The sequence below is a fragment of the Octopus sinensis genome, linkage group LG18 (genome assembly GCF_006345805.1).
Source record: "Octopus sinensis linkage group LG18, ASM634580v1, whole genome shotgun sequence".
NCBI lineage: Eukaryota > Metazoa > Mollusca > Cephalopoda > Octopoda > Octopodidae > Octopus > Octopus sinensis.
The window spans coordinates 885,522-900,217 of NC_043014.1; the positions used below are offsets into that span (position 1 = coordinate 885,522).

Here is a 14,696-nt window from a genome sequence, read left to right on the forward strand (position 1 = left end):
GATTTCAGTGTTATTGTAGATATATGATTTATTTTTTCTTCCTCCATTTGAGGAGGAGGACCACTGCCACCACCACCACCACGATTTAATGTCCATTATCCCTGCTGTCCTAGGTTGGACGGCTTGACAGGAGCTGGCTTCGGCAGAATGATTGAACCATGCTTCATTGTCTGTTTAGGCATGGATTTTATGGTTGGATGCTCTTCCTAACACCAACCACCTTACAGAGTGGACTGGATGCTTTTTATGTGGCCCCAGTACCAAGGGCCACTTAAACACAAATAATGAAACAGATGGGCAAAGGGTTTAGAGTGGTTAGTATTTCCTTAGCACTAAGTGGGAGGAGTTTCACCCTGGTGGTTCCAGAGAAAGATGCCTTTATAAGGAAGAAGGAGAAGAGAGCATGACTTCTAGAGTCTCTGCAAACACAGAGAAGTAGTTCCCTACCATTTACTGTTAGTGACTAATTGGAATTGGAATAAAAAAGCATTGAGATAAGCCATCTTAGAGGGTTGTCATTTTTATGTTTAGAGATCCACATCATTCTCGCTCACAACATCATAAGCGGAAAGTGTAACCTCTCGAAAGAGCTGTTCTTCACTCCTGCTCCAGAGCGTCGGCTGCGGGGTCATTCCGAAAAGCTCTATCTGCAACAATTTCATCTCAATCAAAGGAGAGGGGCTTTCTCCATCTGGGTTGCGAATCCGTGGAATAAGCCGCCGGACGAGATAGTGAAGATGCCGACGACCGCTCGGTTTAAAGTCTCCCTTGACCACAAGTGGCCTGAACTCTTTACATGAACACCACCCTGTACATAACTCCATGTCCCCCTACATGGCCTTGCTTTTTGCTTTTTGAGACAAAAAATTAACTAACTAACATCAAATATTTCCTGCAGAGAAACAGGAGATGAGGATAAAAGACGTTCTCTTACTTGGTAATACATTGCTGGCCTGATTATGTCCGACAGGTATGGTGCTTGGCATTGTGGTTGTTGAGCCTGTACTGTTTTGAGTGACAGGTGACACCTGTACAGGATTGTGGTTAACTGGGACAGTTTGTCGCAGAACTGTGTGATGGCTGGACGTAGTCGCTTGTCCTTGCGGTTGCTGGATTGTAAGAATAGTTGGAGTGGAGGTTGGCTGTCGAGGTTGACCTTGATTGCACATTGGCTGAAATGCAAAGAAAACAATAATTAAGGATGACAAATCAAAAGGATGGTTACCTGGATAATTAAACAAACATACATACACAGAAGATAAATTTAATGCAGTTGCACTAAAGTTTGTAATGTCTATGCTGCAGAAAGTAAACAAAAGTGAATACAGATTATTATTTTCTTAGCAACAACACAAATAAGAAAATTGCTTTGACATATTTCATGGCAGGTTAGGGTCAGGGTTACAAGAAGCCTGCTCACTCTTCTCTTACAAACAGCACTTCATAGTAATTACTATTTAAGTCAGTCACAAACCAGTAACTCAATTGAAATGGGGTGACTAATTCATATTGCTCATTAGGCAGCATAGATATGGATTAAATGAGGAGATAATCAAGATAAATAAATGAGATAGTTATAATTAGCTAAATGTATTACTAACCTCGTCAAAAGGTTTATAATTATCTCATTTACGACAGTTTCCTCCCTTGCCTCACACAAATCACACTTAAACTTATCAATGATTCAGTTGGTGGTCGTCCGCAATCTATAATATCTGATTAAACAATTAGTTACCATTTAAAAATGTTTAATTACTGCTTAACTCCTCAATCACCAATCAAAGTTGTTTAACTCCAGATAAACCTTTATCCAGCACCTGTCACCGATGTGACAATCCCCTTCTTTATTATTATGCCCACCACCAAGTAATGAGGAGTGACAGAGGGATGGGTGTTGGGGGGAACTGATGGGGGGGGAAGGCTTTCAGAATCTCATTTTTGCTGCGATGGAAGAGACTTCTTGAACACAATGAATCTTGGTCCTTCATCATTTCTCTTGCGAGGCTCAGCATCTTGAGATCAGCCTTCACTATGTCATCTTATGTCGTCTTATGTTTTCCCAGGGTCTCCCTCTGCCACAGGTCTTGATCATATTGAGTACAATGTTGAATGAAAGATGTCCGCTTCATTTTACTCTCATTAACAAAGAACACACACACACAAAAGGACTTACCTTGACATTTTGCAGTTTCCCTGGTAAAACAGTAGTATTGGTAGATGTCTGTGGTTGTAGAACACTCGACTGACTCGCATGAACCAAAACTAATTGGCCTTGTTCGTTTTTCACCAATACGGTGCCGGGTTGAAGCTGAATGCTTGTGGGTAAAGTAATGGCATTCTAGAAGGAAGAACAAACGACAAAACATTAGAGATGGTTTCGGCTTTTGGCCTCATTACTTTCGATGAGATACAATATGTTGCATAATAAAACTATAATCTACACGGTGGTACAAATACGAACAACAAAGCTATCAGAATATTGATGCTCGTTTATATTTCATCTCAGTTGATTAAAGAAGCTAAAACAATGAACTGAATTGCTTTAAATGCACAACATTTGAACCAATAATCAGCTGCTGCAGCTTAGAGGAGGCTTTTGTTCATGGATACCTGTTTGTCTTCTCCCCAAAGGTACTAGCCTTGGCAAGGTACCTTTAGGGAGAAGCTTTCTAGGGGCAGAAACCATGATTAAAGGTGGCTTTAATCCATGGATCTAATGTAATCTTAATAAGGGTGATCCAAGATGAGTATATTAAACTAAACATGTCGGCCATGACCCCAGGATAATTCTTTGAGACAGAATTAAGATAAAGACACAAGTTTATAGCAAAGGTACAAATCCCTTTTAATGGTCTGATTAGGGCAGTATAATTATGGTGGTATAATTAGTGTAGTTTAATTATGGTGGGATGAATATGGTAAATATAAGAATATAAATCTTATATAACTGTATAATTCTTCTGACTGAACAAGAGAGAACATAAATGCCAAAACAATTATTGTATGAATTAATTAGGCAATTATTTGTGTAAAAATGAAATTATAACCAGAATTAGTTTCATTAGTATTTACATGAACCCTCATAGCTGCTCTTTCATTCAACTGGTGAAACTGTTCAGGGAGCAACTGCCAGGAAAGGAGGAGTAATTATTCTACACTCTCAACAGCAATGTGTATGTTTATACACACACGCGTGTGTGTGTGCATTTTGACCCCATCTGAGGATGTGTTTAGTAGGATTATATACACTGCATTTATAAATTGTATGTATGAATTACATTTATTGTGACATCACTAATTAATTACCAAATACATCATAGTCCTCCAGGCAATAGCAGAGGAATTCAAGACAGCTTGCCCCTGGAAGCTCCTCTATGCTGATGACCTGGCCCTCATAGCAGAATCACTACCAGAACTAGAAGAAACTTCAAGTGTGGAAGCAAGGTTTAGAATCGAAGGACCTTAGAGTCAATGTTACAAAAACCAAAGAGGTGCAGCAACATCAAAAGAAGATTAACCGGGAAGATAGCTTTCACGTGCAGCAGATGCACAGGGGCAATACACACCTTAATACTCAGAAAATAGACTCCATCACATGCTAGGAGGAGAAACCAGAAGTAGTTGATAACTTCTGCTACCTAGGTGACCAAGTCTGTAGAGGGGGCTGGATGCTCAAAGAGTGTTACCACTAGAATAAGAATAGCCTGGGCAAAGTTCAGAAAGCTTTTACCCCTACTGGTGACAAAGGGCCTCTCATACAGACTGAAAGGTAGATTGTATGATGCATGTGTGCGAACTGCCATGCTTCATGGCAGTGAAACATGGGCCAAGACTGCTGAAGACATGCGTAGGCTCAAAAGAAATGAAGCTAGCATGATCTGCTGGATGTGTAATGTCAGTGTGCACACACAACAGAGTATAAGCACCCTGAGAGAAATAAAAGAGTTGCTCTTGAATCTTTCATCCAGACCAGACGACCACTCCATCTGAGCCTTTGCTTTAACACAAGAGCTTCTATACTTTCACACCAAGAGCTTTCTAATATTTCAAGGTCACTGATGCGGTCCTCCCACTGAATGCCACATCTGATGGAAACGTTCCAGTTGTTTAAGGTATTGATATGTAACCCACGTCTCGTAGGCAGAAAGAAGAGAAAAGAGCACACATGCCTTGTACACCTTTATCTTTGTCTTTCTGCATATGTCTTGCTGACTCCAGAAGCACCTTTCTAGCCTCCCAAAAGCATCACTTGCTTTCTAATTCTGTATGGAATTTCATCATCCAAATTGCTATATCTATTAGTGCTTCGCAGGTAGACAAACTGATCAACTACATCAAGTCGTTTATCATTCACATAGATATTTGGTACACTATACTGCTTACCAGGGGCAGGTTGATGCATGACAACAGTTTTCTTGAGATTGTCTGTCAATCCTAAGGCAGTGCAAGCATCAGAGAATGCATTAAAAATGTGTTGCATATCAATCTCTGTGTGTGCTACTAGATCACAATCATCAGCATACAAAAGGTCTCATGATAGAGATAAATACCTTTGTTTTCGCAGCAAAGCGCCTGATATTAAATATGCTGCCAGAGGTTCGATAATGGATGTAAACACCATATCTGCAGCTTCTGAATGCAATACAGAAAACCATGGCAATATATATGGAAAATAGGGCCGGTGCCAAAATATCCCCCCGTTTCACTCCATTTTGTATTGAGATAGGCTCCGACATTGTCCCTCTAACATTAACCCTACACTTCATATCTTCATGAAAAGACCTAACCAAAGCAAGGAACTTTTCAGGACACCCAAGTTTCTGGAGGACTTTCCACAGTGCATTTCTATTAATATCTTTTGTCAGATTGACAACAACCTGATACAAATCCAGACCCTGTTCCACACACTTCTCCTGAAGCTGTCTAGCTGAAATGATCACATCAGTAGTGCTGCATCCTACACAGAAACCAGATTGACTTTCTGGAAGAACACAATCTGCAACATGTTTCAGCAGACAATACAGAAGTATCCTGCATAAAACCTTTCCTACAGCAGACAGCAATGATATTCCCCTATAGTTACCACAATCATTCCTGTTGCCCTTTCCCTTATACAAGACCACCATTACTGTATCTTTCCAGTCCTCAGGTACAGATTCACTAGTCCATATCTTACCAAACAAAGAGTGAAGTTGCTGCAGAAGTTTCTCACCACCATGCTGTAACAACTCTGCATGTATGCCATTCATACCCGGAGACTTCCCATTATTCATCCTTGAGACAACCACTGCAACTTCTTCCAACTCTGGTGGTTCTGCAAGAGCCACCTTCACAGGTAATCCAGGGATGAGACTGAGAACATCCTTACTAATTACAGACTGCTGATTCAAATGTTCATCAAAGTGTTCTCGCCACCTTTGCAGAATCCCTTGTGAATCATGAAGAAGTTCTTTACCATCCCTGCTTTGAAGTGATGTCATCAGGGAAGACGTCGTTCCATAAACTTCTCGCAAGAGACCATACTACAGCTTTGTGTTATTGGAATCTGATGCCGCCTGTATCTCATCAGCCTTCTTACTCCACCATGTATCCCTCATCTGAGAAAGCCTCCGCCTCATACGTGATTTCACATCTTTGCGTTCCCTCTGCAACACTTCCCTTTCCTGTGGCTTTGCTGACAAATAGTGTGACAAAGTACGTCTTTTATCAGCCAATAAATCATCTATATGTTCATTTTCCTTGAACCAATCTTGATGCTTTCTTTGTATAAATCCCAGAACTTTCTTGCCTATATCATAAACTGACTTTTTAAGGGACAACCAATCCTCCCCAATATCTGCAGCATTCATTTCCTCTCGTAAATTTCTCTTCACACTATTACACCTAAGACGATCAACATTCAGTCTTTTAGGCAGGGTAATCCCTGCAGCTCAGATTTTATGTTTTGTGACTAATTTCACTTTTGCACGTACTAGGCGGTGGTCAGTCCAACACTCAGCTCCACGAAGAACACGAACACACTGCACATCCTGTCTGGCACACACCCTAACAAGGATGTAATCCAGAATATGCCATTCTTTAGATGCAGGGTGCATCCATGTAGTCTTAAGCTTATTCTTTTGTTGAAACATGGTATTGGTAACACACAAACTCAGCTCCTCACACATCTGCAGCAAAAGCATGCCATTAGTATTACACTTCCCCACCCCATGCTTTCCAATTACTGTCCATGTGTTAAAATCCCTACCCACTCTAGCATTAAAGTCAACAAGTACGATGACTTTGTCTGCCCGAGGGATATTTCTTATAATGCCCTTCAAAGCATGGTAGAAAGAAAGTTTTTTGTCATCAGTATAGCACATTGTTGGAGCATACACACTCACCAAGGTCATATAATTTCCTTTAGCCAAAGGAATTCTCATGGACATAAGACGCTCGTTAATTCCGACTGGGAATTCTTCCAACTTGTCCACAAGAGTAGTCTTAACAGCAAATGCCACTCCAGCCTCTATTCTAAATTCCTCATTCCTCCAATTCCAAAAGAAAGAATATTTTCCACAAGATTCTGTAAGATGACCATCTCCAGCTAATCATGTCTCAGATAATGCAACGATGTCAAGATCATAGCATCGAAGCTCTTTCACAACAAGTGCAGTCCTTCATTCAGGACATTCAGAGGACTCGTGGTCAAGCGGCGTCCGTAGATTCCAACAACCAATATTCAATATTTTATTTGGTTCTCTCAAAATATACATACATATGTATATATATTCACACACACACACATATACATATATATACACACACACATATATATACACATATATATATACATATATACACATACACACACATATATATATATGTATACACACATTTTTTTTTCTCTAGTTTCAGCTGAGAGCTGTGGCCATGCTGATGCACCGCCGTTTTGCTACACTGTTATTACTAAGAGCCTCCTCTAATATGTGGCACTTGGTGAAGAATGGAGTTTTATATAGCTACCCTCATTTGCACCTCTTGCCGTGAGGTAGGCTCATCTGGGACTCTCGACAGAAAGAGAGTCCAGCTTTGATTTAAAAACCGCTACATCTACTTTCTGCAAGTTCCTCAGACTCTTTGGGAGAATATTAAAAAGCTGTGGGCCCTTGAAACCCAGGCTGTTGCAGAAGCTGGTCCTGAAGCGTGATGGCATTGCTGGGATCTTTGGCACTATGCAGTGTCGTCCCGTTCTAGCATTGGTGTAGCTTACAATGCCAAAATTTGGCACAATTCCTTCCAGGATCTTCCAGACATATATTACTGCATACCTCTCCTGTCTTCTCTCCAGGGAGTAGAGTCTTAGCTGTTTCAACCTTTCCCAGTAGCTGAGCTGTTGCAAAGAGATGATCTTCTCTGGATTGCTTCAAGGTCTGCTGTTAATTTTACACTGGTGGGTGACCATAGCTGTGAGCAGTAATCCAGGCAGCTGAGGATGAATGTCCGCCAGAGGACCATCATGGTTTCCTTATCTCTGGTTCTGAATGTTCTTAGGATCCATCCAGCCAGTCGTCTGCACTTTGTCACCATCCTGGTAATGTGCACTTGGAAAGAGGTATCATCACTCATATCAGGTCCCTCACTGACTTAGGCTCTGGGATTGAAATTCCTTGTGGACCGGTGTACCCTGTAGGTTTAATATTCAGTTTTAGATGCTGGTAGCGCAGGGCCTGGAATCTTTCAGCATTAAACTGCATATTATTATCCTTAGCCCATCTGTAAATTGAGTCCAACTCCTGCTGCAGGTGTGCAACATCGCTGGGGTTCTGTATTTTCTGCAAGACTTTCGTATTGTCTGCATAGCTTGCCAGAGTGGCTATCCGGGCATTTGAGGTCATATCTGAGAGGGCCACAATAAAAAGCAGTGGTCCCAAGACAGTGCCCTGTGGAACACCGCTCACTATTTGTGTGCTCATAGAGGTGGCTCCATTAACCACTACTGCCTGACTCCTATCTTTCAGGAAGTCATGTAACCACTCTCCAAGTTTTCCAGTTATGCCAAGGTCATGCAGTTTGTGGCATATCATATAATGATCCACCTTGTCAAAAGCTTTTGCAAAATCAAGGTAGATTACGTCCACATTTGATTTGTTGAGTAACTGCCTCAACACCCAGTCATAATGTTGTAAGAGCTGGGTCAGGCAGCTCCTACCGGGTCGAAAACCATGCTGGGTCAGCAAGTTATTTTCTTCAAGGAATGCAATTAGTTACCCTCTGACAATCCATTCCATGACTTTCCTGATATGCGAACTCAGAGAGATAGGTCTATAGTTTTTGGCATCTGCTCTACTTCTCCCTTTACGGATTGGGCATATTATTCCCTCCTTCAGCTTGCTTAGCAGTTTGCCATTTAGAAGAAAGCTCTAGAAGAGAATCTGGAGGGGTTTTGCCAGGGCATGCTTACACGATTTGAGGAGGATTGCTGGGAAACCATTAGGACCAGCAGTTGAGTTTGTGTCCACTTCATCTATGACTAGTAGTATATCTACTAGCCATAGGATAGAAGTAATTATTAAAAAACATGAATATAAATTAGTAAAATAATTTACAGCTGTTTCAGCCCATAGATAAAAGCATCTCATTCTGCCTATATTAGTCAAATGTATTGAGGTAATTGGCAGTTGAAAAGCTCTATTATGTTGTGATCCGAGTTCAATGTCGGCATCACTTTAACATTATCATAAATGTCCATATTGCTTGTGAAGCAGAGATCCAGTATATTATTTGCCCTGGTTGGTTGCAGCACAATTTGCTCCATGAAAGAGGCATTTGTGAGGTGGAGCAGGGACTCTGCCTGTGCTTGCTGATGGTGTGTCATCCCTGGGAGCATCTGCCCCACCCAGGCCATTCCACATTGGGGAAGTTAAAGTCACCCATGAAGAATACACTGTTGTGTTGTTTCAGTTTGGTGAGAACTTCTATTTTTGTTAGGCAGTCTTCAAACATGCCTGTGTGATTTGGGGCATCTGGTGGGTGATATGTAGTACATATGACGATATTCAGTTGTCTTATGTGTACAATTTGAGTATCACACACTGATTTTGAATATGACAACAGGACCGGGGGTGTGAGGTCATCTCGGATGTACACTGCAACTCCATCATGACTCCTCTCTTTTCTATCTGAGCGTATAACAACATATTGCGGTATATTTATTTCTGCATCCCCTACATCAGGTCCAAGATGTGTTTCTATGAGTGCCATGCATATAGCTTGATTGCATGTCACAAGGTCTCTCAGGAATGAGATTTTCCTTTTACAGTTACCGTGCAGCAGCCCTCCTATGTTCAGTAGAAATATTTTTGTGACGTGTGTGTTGGTGTTTGTGGTGGTAGGTATAGTTCCAGCTTTGTATTTGTAGCCAGGTCAGCTGCTGGACAATTTTTTGTGCCATGCACAAAAAAGATTGCTGTTCAGCTGCTGCCCTTCTCATATATATGAGATGAGATATATGAGTAACCCAGACTAGGTAGAGGTAAGCTTCCCAAAGTTTAATGCAGTTTAAATATGGAGATTAAGATTGTTTGGTATTGGATAGTCATTGCGTTCAGTGTCCCTAGTCAATTTAATGACAGTTGCAGGTGGACATTCAAAATAAATAGACAAAATCCTTTCACCTTTATAATATTCTCTAACCAAGTAATAATACACAATTACAACATAGAAAGAAATAATAAATTCAAATAATGTGAAAAATATCAAAATCATTGGCATGAGCAATGATGCATCTTTCCAAGTGCATACTGCCAATTTGGCGAGCTGGATGGATCCTCCGAACTTTCAGAACAAGAGAGAAGGAGACACTGATGGTCCTTTGGAAGACATTCGTCCTCAGCCACTAGGACTACTGCTCCCGACTATGGTCGCCACACAATATAAAGTTAACAGCAGAACTCGAAGCAATTCAAAGAAGCTACACAAAGAAGATCGTCTCAATGCAACATATCAGCTACTGGGAAAGACTGAAAGTATTAAAACTCTTCTCCCTGGAGTAAAGGTGGGAGAGATATGCAGTGATATACATCTGGAAAATTCTGGAGGGTCTTGTCCCAAATTTTGGCATTGAAAGTTACCCCAACAGCAGAACGGGGCACCACTGCATGGTGCCAAAGATCCAAACATCACCATCAAAATACAGGACCAGATACTGCAACAGCTTGGGTTTCAGGGGACTGCAGCTCTTCAATATCCTTCCTAAATGCCTGAGAGACCTGCATGGTGTGGATGTGGGTTTCTTTAAAACTAAATTGGATCTCTTCCTGTCAGGGGTTCCACACGAACCTACCTCTCTGCAGGAAACACATATGTGGGCAGTGGAGTCGAACTCCCTTGTTGATCAAGTGCCACGTATCAGAGGTGGTTTCACATACTAGAGTAGCACAGTCAATGGTGGGGCCCCAGCATGGCCGCAGCTTTTGGGTTGAAACATTTTTAAGGATTTAGGGACATATATATATATATATATATATAAAGGTAAGATCCAAGGATCGAAGTGTAGGAAGTTAGTAAGCTTCGAGCAAGCTGTAGAAGATATAAAAAACAGCTTTCAAGAACAAATGGTGGTTTAAAATGTTTGATAAGCTGAAAAACTTATTTTATCATCTACGGTTATCAGCTGGGGTTGCTGTGTATGAGAATAAAAATCCAAAATTAGAAAATGGAGTTGATAAAATCCATGCTACATATGTTTTATAGCTAAAGGAAATTCGGAAGTAGTAATTACCCAAACAAGGGGTAATCCCCTAGCTACTCATTGGGCCAAAGATACCTTAATCAAATGAAGTTTCCATTGCCATCAAAGGATCCCATATTAACTTGCAAAACATACACACACACACATCATCATCATCATCATTTAACATCCATTTTCCATGCTGACATGGGTTGGACAGTTTGACCGGGGTTTGGTAAGCCAGGAGGCTGCACCAGGCTCCAGTCTGATCTGGCAGTGTTTCTACAGCTGGATGCCCTTCCTAACGCCAACCACTCCACGAGTGTAGTGGGTCCTTTTTACATGCCACCGGCACAGAGGCCAGAGGAGGCTGGCAATGGCCACAGTTGGTTGGTGCTTTTTACGTGCCACCGGCATGGAAGCCAGTCAAGGTGGCGCTGGCATCGGCCACGTTTGTATGGTGCTTTTTACGTACCATCAGCACAGGTATCACAACTACAATTTCCATTTGATTTTTACTTTGATGTTGATGTACTTGACACAATAAGTCTCCTCAAGCACAGCAGGTCACCCTATGATCCAAGGTAAGCACAGTAGGTCGTCCTACGATCCAAAGTACTTTGAATGGGCTGGAGCTGGTTATGTGAAGTTGGTGTAGGATACGCCGTGGACTAACTTTATCGGGTATCATCACTGTCATTTCAGCATCTATTTTCCCCTGCGTCCATGCTTCCCTGCAGCCAATTTCTATTTATTTCCAAGCAATGTAATATTATACTATGGCCAGACATGTTTTTAGAGAATACTGGAAATGAATGACACTGCTTATATGACAGTGACACTCACAGACATATGTATATGTATATATGCATGTATGTGTTTATATATGTATGTATGTGTTTATATATGTATGTATGTAGCTGTATATGAATAAAGACAGCTGCATGAAGAGGTGTCAATCTCTAAATGTGAAGGGAACTTGTGGAAGAGGAAAGCCTAGGAAGACATGGGACAAAGTGGTGAAAAATAATCTTTGGATATTGTGCCTCATAGAGATGACAAAGGACCAAGACAATAGGCAATTTGGTGTGCTTGAGAAGATCCATCCAGCTAAATAAAACTGAGGCCAAAAAGTTATGCCCTGTTATGTCCATGTTCTTACATGGAATCTGTCCCAGACAAGCCTCTCTTCCACATCCCATGATGATATTGATAATATGTGTGTGTGTGTACGATGGGATGCTGAAAAGTTATCACAGCAGTCCTTCAGTTTTTCTAAGCCCTGTAAAAGTACTTGGAGGGTTGGGCTTCCAACCAGGCCTTTTGTGATACCTTTAAAGTGAGGAACTTTTCAGCCCTCCTTTGAATGTATGTGTGTGTGTGTATATATGTGTCTTCATACACACACACACACACACACACAATGGGCTTCTTTCAGTTACTGCCTATGGTAATCCACTGACAAGGCACTTTGGTTAGCCCAAGGCTATAGTCAAAGACACAGGCCAAAGGTGCCCCACGGAGGGACCAAACTCAAAACCATGTGACTGGGAAGCAAACTTCTGACAGGCATCAATGGAGGAGAATATTGCATTGAAAGAGAGATTTTAACTTATTTGTTTTTTAAAAGTTCTGAAATTCAAAATGAACTAAAAAGAAAAAATAAAAGAAAATGGAAAATTCCTGTTGGCTTTATTGAATTTCATTCAATTACTCTCTCTCTCTCTATATATATATATATATATACATATATATATATATATGTATATATAGATAGATAGATAGATAGATAGTGCCTCACTGTCACTTGTGCCGGTGGCACGTGAACAAGACATTCGAGCGGGGTCGTTGCCAGTGCTGCTGGACTGGCTCCTGTGCAGATGGCACGTAAAAGACACCATTTCAAGCGTGGCCGTTGACAGTACAAGACTGGCCCTCATGCCAGTGTCACGTAAAAGCACCCACTACACTCTCGGAGTGGTTGGCGTTGGGAAGGGCATCCAGCTGTAGAAACTCTGCCAGATCAGATTGGAGCCTGGTGCAGCCATCTGGTTCGCCAGACCTCAGTCAAATTGTCCAACCCATGCTAGCATGGAAAGCGGACTTTAAATGATGATGATGATGATGATATATATATATATATATATATATACACACACACACACACACATGTATATATAGATAGATAGATAGATAGATAGTGCCTCACTGTCACTTGTGCCGGTGGCACGTGAACAAGACATTCGAGCGGGGTCGTTGCCAGTGCTGCTGGACTGGCTCCTGTGCAGATGGCACGTAAAAGACACCATTTCAAGCGTGGCCGTTGACAGTACAAGACTGGCCCTCATGCCAGTGTCACGTAAAAGCACCCACTACACTCTCGGAGTGGTTGGCGTTGGGAAGGGCATCCAGCTGTAGAAACTCTGCCAGATCAGATTGGAGCCTGGTGCAGCCATCTGGTTCGCCAGACCTCAGTCAAATTGTCCAACCCATGCTAGCATGGAAAGCGGACTTTAAATGATGATGATGATGATGATATATATATATATATATATATATACACACACACACACACACAGATAAAGACAAACAGATATTGATTTCCTCTTCTGTTTGGGATAAATTAAATTTTATTTTAAATTCCAAGCTGGGCCCTCACTAAAATAACAATAATGATAATTTAAAATTTCAAAGAAAAAAAAAATGCTTTTCCCAATCCATGGTTGGTGAAAACAATACAATTGCTTTTCTAGATTCTAGAAAATAATCCATTATATTTATGGCAGAATTACAACAATTCCAGTGGATTGTGTTTTGTATCTGTCTCAGTAAATGGGACAGCAGAATGTCAGTCTAGCACAACTAACATTTCCAGATGATCTCTTACAGATTACTCACAGCCAAGTGAACCAAGACAAGACATTTTCTCTGCTGCTCCACCGCTCCAGCCAACTTGCTGCTAACTCCACCACCCCTACCACACACATCTTAAATAGTAATTCCAACTGAAATAAAATTTATACAAACTTTTGAACATCTTTAAATTCAAAATAAACTGTAGACTAATTTAAAGGTTCCTTTCTCTATGCTCTTTCTTTTAAACCCCCCCCCCCACCACCATCTAGTACTTCTTTCTCTCTTTCCTCCTCACTCTACACTATAACTCAACTAAACGAACATTTTTGCATATTCAGGACGAAGCTATACATTTTGACACACACACACACAGATGTCATTGTCATCATTTTTTACCTTTTCTTCTTCCACACTGGCACTGACCAAAGCAAATTTTGTCAGACAATATTCAAGACCCAGACCCTCTTCCTGACCTCAACACTTTTTATTTCAGTTACAGTTTTTTTTATTCTCAGCCTTCACACGTTGAACACCTGCTGGGCAGTTTATTTAAGGGAGACATATACAGGATGTTCTGCCTAAATTTGAAGATTTTTTAATGTCTCCCTTTCCCAGAAACAGCCTGAAGAGTCAACAGCGTTGGAGAGCATGAAGATTAAAATTGTAGCTGAGAAAAAGTCAGTTGATGTGGAGGACTGGAAGACATCTGAATATTGGAAAAGAGTTCCTTGTATCCTGATGGTTGGCAGCAGGAATCAAAATACCAGCATCATGTCTGCTGCCCAATGTTCTGTGAACTGTAAGAGGTGTGACGGACAGCTGCAACAGAGACTACAAAGCCATGGCCAGCAGGAAGGGGATGGTCTTTGGACATGTTCCCAGCATGCCACCTCACATATTTGAACAGGGCCTTAGGCTCAGATGGCTAAGTGAAACTGATGGAGATTGTGATCAACTCCTGGCTGGAGAGGGTTGTTGATGGAATGTGATATCTGTGGTCTGATTAATAAGTATCTGGACTGTTGCCATAGTAATGAAGTCAAAGCACACAGAGTGAAGCCACTTGGCACAAATTGACCTTGAACTCTGCTATCCATGTGAACTAAGTTTTAATGTTCTAGCTCACTTC

The 14,696-nt window shown here is 41.2% G+C and overlaps 1 protein-coding gene across 1 annotated transcript in view; it reads right to left on the reverse strand.

The window, feature by feature from the left end:
- The window catches only part of LOC115221824 (transcription initiation factor TFIID subunit 4), a 39,112-nt gene that overhangs the window by 16,364 nt on the left and 8,052 nt on the right, over positions 1-14,696 (reverse strand). Inside the window, exons 2-3 of the mRNA XM_029792056.2 lie at positions 2,174-2,338; positions 935-1,172 (exon numbers count right to left, since the gene is read on the reverse strand). Coding sequence (XP_029647916.1) covers positions 935-1,172; positions 2,174-2,338 — 403 coding nt within the window. The remainder of the gene's footprint in view (positions 1-934; positions 1,173-2,173; positions 2,339-14,696) is intronic.